Source organism: Cicer arietinum, chromosome 7 (genome assembly GCF_000331145.2).
Source record: "Cicer arietinum cultivar CDC Frontier isolate Library 1 chromosome 7, Cicar.CDCFrontier_v2.0, whole genome shotgun sequence".
In the NCBI taxonomy this organism is placed as follows: domain Eukaryota; kingdom Viridiplantae; phylum Streptophyta; class Magnoliopsida; order Fabales; family Fabaceae; genus Cicer; species Cicer arietinum.
Window position 1 is genome coordinate 52,119,290 of NC_021166.2, and position 9,204 is coordinate 52,128,493.

Below are 9,204 nucleotides of genomic sequence, written 5' to 3' on the forward strand. Positions count from 1 at the left end.
TGGGAGTTGTCATAATTTTTGACTCATTCATTTTATATTTGATCAACAGATCTTTGATATATTTTTCTTGACAAACAAAAATGCATTTTTCGTATTGTTTGATTTGTAAACCAAGAAAATATCTTAATTCCCCCATCATGCTCATTTCAAATTCCTTTGTCTCCGGCATAATCAGCATCGCAGTATGCTATAATATCAAAATGTGAACCTTTTCTATACCAAAGACCAAGATTAGTTGTTCCAACAAGATATCTAAATATGCGTTTTACTGCTGTTAAATGGTATTCTTTTGGCGCTGATTGAAATCGAGCACACAATCCCACTGCGAACACAATATCTAGTCTGCTAGCAGTTAGATACAACAAGGAACCAATCATTCCTCGATATTCTTTATCAGAAACAGATTTGCCATTTTCATCCTTTTCCAAGGAAGTAGATGGATGCATGGGAGTTGTCATAATTTTTGACTCATTCATTTTATATTTGATCAATAGATCTTTGATGTACTTTCTTGACAAATAAAAATGCCTTTTTCATATTGTTTGAGTTGTAAGCCAAGAAAGTATCTTAATTCACCAATCATGCTCATTTCAAATTCACTTTGCATAAGTTTTGAGAAATTTTCACACAGTTTTTCATTTGTAGATCCAAAAATGATATCATCCACATATACTTGAACAATGAGTAACTCATTTCCCTCTGTTTTCTTAAATAAAGTAGTATCGATTTTTCCTCTTTGAAAATTGTTTTTAATTAGAAATGAACTCAACCGCTCATACCAAGCCCTTGGTGCTTGCTTTAAGCCATATAGTGCTTTGGTAAGTTTGAAAACATGATTTGGTTTTGATTGGCTTTCAAAACCTGAGGGTTGTTTTACATACACCTGTTCGTTTAAAAAACCGTTTAAGAAAGCACTTTTCACATCCATTTGAAACAGTTTGATAAGTTTATGAGCTCCATTATTATGGTCACTCTCAATCCTTTCTTTTACTTTTCCAATTATTGAAATTGTTTGATCATCTCTGATCATTTTTTTGTGATGTCTAAATGAAATGAACGCAGTATTTGGAGGATAAGTATCCTCAACATCCTTTGCTACCCACTGATATTCACAAAAGAGCTATCAATTTTCAGGTGGTTACTATTGCATTATTTTCTCCAAAGTTTGAATAACCAGGCCACGTAGATTGTGCATTAAAGTGCTTTTTTTACTGTTAAAGTGATGTCAATTAGGATCAGATGATATCAAATTGGTATATGTAATCAAATTCAAATTATAATTTTATTCTTGGGTTGTAATGGAATTGATATTCTGGATTCTCTCTTCCTCAAATTAACCCGTAAATGGATTTCCTTTTGCTGATTTGATCCACAGGTTGCTAGTATTGTTTCCTCATCTATACAACCTCTTCATAACCTAAATCTCCTGGTATGTATGTAACCTTTTTTTCTACAAAATTTTAGGTTGTTTATGTCATGGTATGTATGTCACCTCTTTTTCAATAAAGAAAGAAGCAACCTCTCTGTTGATCTAGAGTGCATATTATAAGTTCATTTCTATTTTTCTTTTCTATTAGCAGAAATACATCGAAGAAAAAGTTGGCCCTGATGAAAAGCTTCCATGGGTCCAGAGTGTAATTAGAAAAGGCTTCACAGGTGAGATTAAACTAACTTGCTCACCAGTTGGTTTTGAGAGGGGTTAATAAAATTAATAGCGAAAGAAATAGTTCCATAGTTAATGTCAATTTTGTCATGCATTTATTCAAAGTTAAATAAATTTCTTTACTATTAGAGCCTATTGCCATAATGGATCATTAAGGGAACAAGGTTTACTTTCTCAATTTTAACTTTATAGATCCTTTTGGTCCAAACGTCAAGAACCATAAGTTTCATTTATATAACATGGAAATGGGCTGGTCTCATTAATTAAAATTTTCTCCCGGTACCGTCTATCATACTACCCCTTATCCTTATTTGTGTTTCTACAATATTTGATTTTGTTTTATTCTTAATTAATTGAACACATACAGTATTTGGCTATTATAATGAGATGAGACCGATTGAGTTAAAGTTTCTACTATTTGGGCACTACATTTCTTGATAAACATTTGGACTTATGTATGAAATGAACTGGAAATAAGAAGAGAAACCAAAAATAGAAAGTGCATATGATGAGAACGAAGTAAAAAGTGTTGTTTAAACCCCTTCTACTTGTATACTATGATTGCAACGAGCAAGCAACTTTACTTTTCTTTTATCGAATGTAAACAAAAAAAATCAAAGTTGGGGGTATACATGAATTGAATAAAAGGTGCGAAATGTAAAAGAAGAAGAATAAAATAGTAAAGCGAAAATGTGGGTGAAAGTAAGATTAGATAAGAGAGAGAGAGAGAGAGAAGAATTTGTAGTGAGATGAAAAGTACAACATTGATGGATTTCCCCTCTACTCTAATTTAGGAAACAAACAAAAGAATAGAGAAGCTGAAAAAGGAAGAAAGTAAAAATAAAAAACTTTACCAGCAGCACTAGGAAGCACCGAAAAGCAAATGCGAAGGAAATGAGAGGAATGAATTGAAAAGAAGCTTCTTGTTGTTATTATCTTCTGCTTCTTTCCGAGTATACAAAGAAGAAGAAGAATTCAATTCAATTCAATTAACAAATAAATAAATAAACATATGTGAATGAAGTTACGGTGAAGAGCAGAACAAACACGAGAGCCAGCTGCCTTTTCTTTTTCGAAATACAAATTTTACTTTCTTTTTGTTGGTGGATTTATTTTTAAATCCCTAATTTTTTTAGAAAATATCAAACTAATCTACTTTCAAAAATATAAACCAAAATGACTTACCTTTTTGAGCAAACACTAACACGCTTTTTTTATAAACATTAATGCTCAATTAAATTAATGGAAGTAAAAAAAATAAAAAATAAGAAATCATATAAAAGATAAATCCAAACAGTACTTAAATTTATAAAGTTGTTTGAAAATATTATAAACTCGTGATAGAAAAATTATTAACCAAAAAAGATCATGAACACTCTACACTCTTATTATATCTTATTAAGGAAAAAAATAAAGAAAGTAATATAATAAATATAAAATGTTAGTAATATGATATAAAAATAAAAATAAAAATAAAAATAAAAATAAAAATAAAATAAAAAAATTTAAATTTATATATATAATTATAAATGTATAAATATAATTTTCCTTAACCAAATAGTTTTATTTTGGTCATATCATATTATATATGCTTTAAACCATCATTTTGTTATTTACAAACACATAATCGTATAGGGATGCGATGATGTGCTCTGATATTATGTTTATTTAATAATCAAACTTAATACATCAAAATAATTAAAAAGCACATAATTTTTTATAAAAAATTACTTATTAGTACAGTAAGTATTTTTTAGTAGAATTTATTTTAACAATGTTTGGTTACTCTCAAGTAAAATTAATTATAACATGAAAGTAAAATTTGTAATTTATGGTTCTAAATGTAAATTTTACAATATAATTTAATGTTCAGTTGACTTATTCGTAAATATATTAAAACATAAATTATTTTATATTAAATTTATTTTAAATAAAATTAATTTTACAAAATCAAACATCCACTCACATAAGATAAGAAGAATAGCAGAAAAAAGGAAGGGAAGTGCCTGACCCTGCACAAGCCCAAGATAAAATGCATATACTTTGCTTTCTGTTTTTAATCAAATTTTGGTGTATACATAAAATTGACAACACATTCATTTTTCCAAAGTTTGGCAAAATATAAAGTTCACATGTCATTTCTGAGAAACCAAGCTCCAGCAGACAATTTGCGGTTGACATCTATAACAGCTCGAGATGTTGATCCTTTGTGAAAGGTTTTGAATGATAAAAAAACAAAACTTTAGGTGAAATATGGTGTCTTTAACTTCAGAGTTGAAGAAGCTCCGAAGTTGCTTGATTTCTCAAAGACAATCGCATGTTAAAGAAACTAAAACAAGACACGTGCAAGATTATGTGTTTTGAATTACTTTTGTGTCTGTTTGTATCAACATACTAAACAAATTATAACTTTGATATCAATCATTTATACTTTTGTAGTCTTTGTGGTTGTGAGGTCAAGGAAAATTCATTATAACTTCATTACATTCTCATGACTTGAATATTATTATGAGTCTAAATGGAATCTCAAGCATGGTAAACTTGTTTGGAGGATTTTGAAGAAGAATATCCACGCTTCATGTTCCTTCCGATTCCGAATTGCTCTTAACGTCAAAGGTACTCCACTCATTCAATCGTTTCTCTTGTTTATTAATTAAATAAATTATTAAGATTCTGTTTCTCAAACATTTTCATTCGTTCAGGGTTGAATATGAGTACAAAGCTGTCAATCTGTTGAAAGGAGAACAATCTCATCCTGGTTTCTTATTCGTAAACCTAATTTTAGTATTATTATTTTATATATTATCAGTTATACTTAATTTAATTAATTTCCTTTTTCACATATTCAGAGTTTCTCCAGCTCAACCCTATTGGTTTTGTTCCCGTTCTCGTCGATGGTCCTGCTGTAATTTTTTACTCTTTCGCCATTATTATGGTCACTCTCAATCCTTTCTTTTACTTTTCCAATTATTGAAATTGTTTGATCATCTCTGATCATTTTTTTGTGATGTCTAAATGAAATGAACGCAGTATTTGGAGGATAAGTATCCTCAACATCCTTTGCTACCCACTGATATTCACAAAAGAGCTATCAATTTTCAGGTGGTTACTATTGCATTATTTTCTCCAAAATTTGAATAACCAGGCCACATAGATAGTGCAATAAAGTGCTTTTTTCACTGTTAAAGTGATGTCAATTAGGATCAGATGATATCAAATTGGTATATGTAATCAAATTCAAATTATAATTTTATTCTTGGGTTGTAATGGAATTGATATTCTGGATTCTCTCTTCCTCAAATTAACCCGTAAATGGATTCCCTTTTGCTGATTTGATCCACAGGCTGCTAGTATTGGATTCCCTACTCAAATGATTTGTATTATTTGTATTATTTGTATTTGGTGTGGCTAAATGATTTGAATTTGTGGTTATGACCACACAACGATTACTAAAAAAAAGGAGCCTTTCTCATTCTCATTTTTTTTTATCTCTTGCTCAAAAAGAAATATCATGCCATTCACTAACAAAAGTTCTGATACATATTTTGCAACACTTGCTCAGCAAAGGTGTGGGTCAGTAAATAATGATACCAGTGAAAAGAAGCCATCGAGAAACCAATATTTGGCAATTCCTAAAATAAAATATAAAACCTACTACTAAACTAGTCACAACCTACACACGAAATTGATTTTGTAATAACATTACAATTAGATTGACTGACTATTTAAAGATTTTGATATGATACAAATGAGGTCAAGAGGACTTTTGTCTTCGATGTGTTGATCCCTTTAGAAGGCAAAGCCGCAATCGTCTGCTAAGAGCCTCCAGCTTCTCAAATGTGTCACTCTTCGGTTTCTTTTCAACTTTTCCAGCTTTATTCTTCTTTTTATTCTTCCTGTGCTTCTTATCATCTTAACTTCACAGTGTTCTGACATTATATACAATATGAAGCATGACAAAATATAAATTAGCCATAAATATACAAATATATATTTATATATGCTATACATATAGAGATAAGTATCACTGTCACAAGATTCTTGATCACTGCCTCCTAAAGAAGAACATCTGCCCCAACTTTCTCTATTTGAGCTTGTATATGAGCAACAATCTTCAGTATGGCCATTTAGCTTGACCTATAAAGTTGTTAACGGAGACAACATATTTTTAAGAATTTTTCAATTTGAGGCAACTAAATTGACTATATTAGAAAACGGGCCAATAGAGTGTTACTACTACTAGCATTCTTGTCATGTTTATATTTTAAAGTGCACCACTTGCTTTCAACAGTGACACCTAGAGGTAAAATAAAATTCCTCAACCATTTCTTAATTTCAGAGACAGTTATATAAAGATGACCTGCACATCTGCGGCTTCATCATGGCCAATTCCATCATTGTCATCCTTAGTTTCTTCTCCAAACAAGGGGTCCTGCATTACAAGTAATAGATTAGCTAAACAGAACAGAGTTTTTGGAAGAAACAGATAAAAGAGACAGAAGGTTAAGACACCCTACAACATCAGTTAGGGGGCCAACTTCTGAGAGAAGTTCGGTAACTGATTTTGTGGCAGAAACCGTCGGAAATGCAGAAGATGAACTTGCAGCATCAGTAGTTGCTGACCGTAGACTTGAGAGAATCTCATATAATACGCTCTAGAATGAACAAGAGCAAATTAGTTTCTGTTCTTCAAATAACACTGTCATAATATAGCTGAATCATGCAGCCATATATAAAACAAGGTCACCAAAAACAAAAAATGAAACAAAAAACTAACAATAATAATTTATGATAACATTAATATGATTGGAATTTAAAACATTGAAGGCTAATTATTATTATCAATGCACTCTAGACATGATTAGAGGTTTCAGGCAAGTTAAGGCTGGGTGGTCTATATCACCTTTCTTTTGTTTTTCCATTTGTATGATCTTAAGTTTATGTATGGTTCGAAAAAAGTGTCACCTAGTTAATGTTTTAGGGATAGAAAATTGGAAATAAAGATCTTTAGAATTGTTATTTGCAGCTTGTTTATGTATCTATTAGACTTAGAATATCTGAAAAATATTCAAACACATCATTAATCTATCATAAAAATAGGTAAATGCATCTAACATTATTTCTTAGGATTGGTGTCCATGTTTCCTTGTATACCATAATTTATTAGTAATTAGTATAAGTAAGGATTAGTACTTTGTATTTAATAATATTATTCTACCTACTATTCAAATTAATATCTACAATTTTATTGTTTTGATTATTTTTTCTCTAGCCCTATTAACTTCAACAGTATCATTTTGTTAGTTTTTCATAAGCTGCATTATGGGGATAAAATACAAATACAAGTATATTTCTTGTGGGTCAGGCTTCTCATAAGTGCAGCAAGCACTTCAATATAAATATTTATTATCCATTTTGATAGGTATTCTGTCCATATTATACAATTAATGAAGTGAAGAAAACACTAAATGACTAGTGGCAGTGATAGCACAGCAATAATACTGATGAGAATTTAATTGAACATGAAATCAAGACAGGGAATCCTAAATGCTAAATACCTCATCCACACCAGAACCAAGTTTCAAATCCCCCAAATCATAATATTTCTCGAGCTTATCAGCAATAGAAACTTGAGGAGGACGGAGGACATTGTAGAAGAAAATGGAAACTGAATCATAAAAGAACTGTGGTCTGGAAGAGTTGTGGTCGCCATCAAATTTTATGATATTTTTATCACCCTACAAATTCATAAACAAAAGTTAGATAATTTGGCTGTCAAAGAGAAAAAATTGCAAACTTGTTTTAGAAAATATAAACTCAAATATTTGTATTAAATTAATACTACATAAGATTCAGAGATGAGATCAGAGTGGCGTGGCTGAATGAATTTCTCATCGCTTGCATGTCCAAATAAAACAGGAATGAATGTCTTTGGTGCAACCTGTAGGCTTTAAAAGCATTAATTTAAGATAGAAATGGAATGAAATGACTCTAAAAGCAATTAGTTAAACCTAAAAACAAAGCCTATCACACTCAGATTTCATGTTAAAGAAAAAACATGATCAATAAAGTTTACATAATTGTGTTCATAATTATTTTACTTTTAACAAAGATGCACAATTAATACTTACCAGAATACAGTTCAGTTTCATAATGTCAAACTTTGCCTTCTTCTCAATAACCCGCCGCATGTATTGTACAGCCATTTTAACCTAATTGGGGAGAAAATGAAGCAAAATATCTGACTAAAGAAACATACTATACAATTCAAGTTGGCAGCTATAGGTCTTTAGCTTAGATCCATGTTGCTCAGAGATTTGAAGAAGAACGAAACCGGCATAAAAGTGAGAAACTCATGCAAACTAGGCAAAACAATACACTTTGCAGATCAAGTTCATTCATTCAATCAAACAATACAAAGACATAAAGTCAACTAATATCAAGAGAAACACAATAAAATCCAATGCACATATATACCGGTTTGATGACGGATGAGCTGAAAATTAAAATATGTGGAAGAAGCTACAACCATTATGCATTGTGGTAATTGAAATTCCCAGTTTTGGTCTAATTATACATGATGCTAATTGAAGTTCCTGGCTTTGCTAGCTCTAATTTTTTATTAATTACTAATGCTTCCTGTGACAACCCCTTAAACACAATAAAAATATATAGATTCGTTAATTAATTAATGCCAAAAACTGTCATGATTAATAAACCTCTAAGTTTGGTATTTAACAATTTCCTAATAAAATGAAGAGCCGTAATTATGTCAAGAAACCCTAGATCCAAAATCAAATCTTAATCAACATAAACTATTCTTCAATCCCATGGATTCTTGTTCATTTACTTTCCCATCTTAACAAAAAGGAAATTACTAAATTAAGAAATGCAGATACACCAAGTCCTAGAAGCTAGAGCCTAGAACAACTTAACTTCTTCCAAGTTCCAGCAAGAACTATTGAAAAATGTCTACAGATTACAAGTACAAATAAACATAAGATGCAGTTACAACAATGCAATAATTTTCAAGTCTTTTGCAGTCTGAATAACTCAATGATGATGCGCCACAATTGTTTCAAAGAAACCAAATATAATCCGACTTTTTTTCAACAAAGAGTGACTGTTTCAATTGAGCATTGACAACAAAAGGAGTTGAAATCCCCCCTCCCCACAGAGAGAGAGAGAGAGAGAGTACAGTGAATTTTGGAAGCCGAATTTTATAAACATCCACGAGCTCCATCATGAGATTATATAAGTTTGAAAAGGCACTATCTAATACCATTCCAGCAATAGAAGGGTCTTCGGCTCCATAAAGAAGGCTACATCACACCAAAGCAAAGTGAATACTCAATTACATTATAGATCTGTGATATAAGTGTGGATTATAATTACATGTATACTACAACATCCAGTATCTTGGGCTATAAAAACTTCTAAAAATACATATTAAAATGTTGAAAAAAAATCAGTTCTTTCCCTCTTTATCTTCTTCACATTTATCAAATTATTAAAATATATTTTTGTTTCAACCACAGGAA

At 30.7% G+C, this 9,204-nt stretch overlaps 1 protein-coding gene and 1 long non-coding RNA gene across 10 annotated transcripts in view; one reads left to right on the top strand and one right to left on the bottom strand.

Moving 5' to 3' along the window:
* The first annotated feature begins 967 nt into the window (after positions 1 to 967).
* On the top strand, positions 968 to 5,013 carry LOC101502219 (uncharacterized). Of its 5 annotated transcripts, none has more exons than XR_012161256.1 (7): positions 968 to 1,253; positions 1,376 to 1,429; positions 1,578 to 1,656; positions 4,103 to 4,279; positions 4,366 to 4,421; positions 4,513 to 4,598; positions 4,694 to 5,013. It is a non-coding gene; the product is annotated as an uncharacterized lncRNA (long non-coding RNA). The 5 variants fall into 5 exon arrangements; XR_012161253.1 differs by having other exon boundaries at positions 1,581 to 1,656; XR_012161255.1 differs by having other exon boundaries at positions 968 to 1,134.
* A 149-nt stretch (positions 5,014 to 5,162) lies between these two features.
* LOC101501041 (uncharacterized) overlaps positions 5,163 to 9,204 on the bottom strand; it is a 6,678-nt gene continuing 2,636 nt past the window's right edge. For 2 of the 5 annotated variants that reach the window (XM_012720070.3, XM_027330666.2), the window contains 7 exons: positions 8,862 to 8,985; positions 7,795 to 7,875; positions 7,506 to 7,604; positions 7,222 to 7,401; positions 6,181 to 6,318; positions 6,024 to 6,095; positions 5,163 to 5,800 (listed from right to left, as the gene is read on the bottom strand). In XM_012720070.3, coding sequence (XP_012575524.1) covers positions 5,453 to 5,800; positions 6,024 to 6,095; positions 6,181 to 6,318; positions 7,222 to 7,401; positions 7,506 to 7,604; positions 7,795 to 7,875; positions 8,862 to 8,985 — 1,042 coding nt within the window. In that variant the 3' untranslated portion in view covers positions 5,163 to 5,452. The remainder of the gene's footprint in view (positions 5,801 to 6,023; positions 6,096 to 6,180; positions 6,319 to 7,221; positions 7,402 to 7,505; positions 7,605 to 7,794; positions 7,876 to 8,861; positions 8,986 to 9,204) is intronic. The other 3 variants (XM_027330665.2, XM_004514730.3, XM_004514729.4) reach the window with 3 other exon arrangements.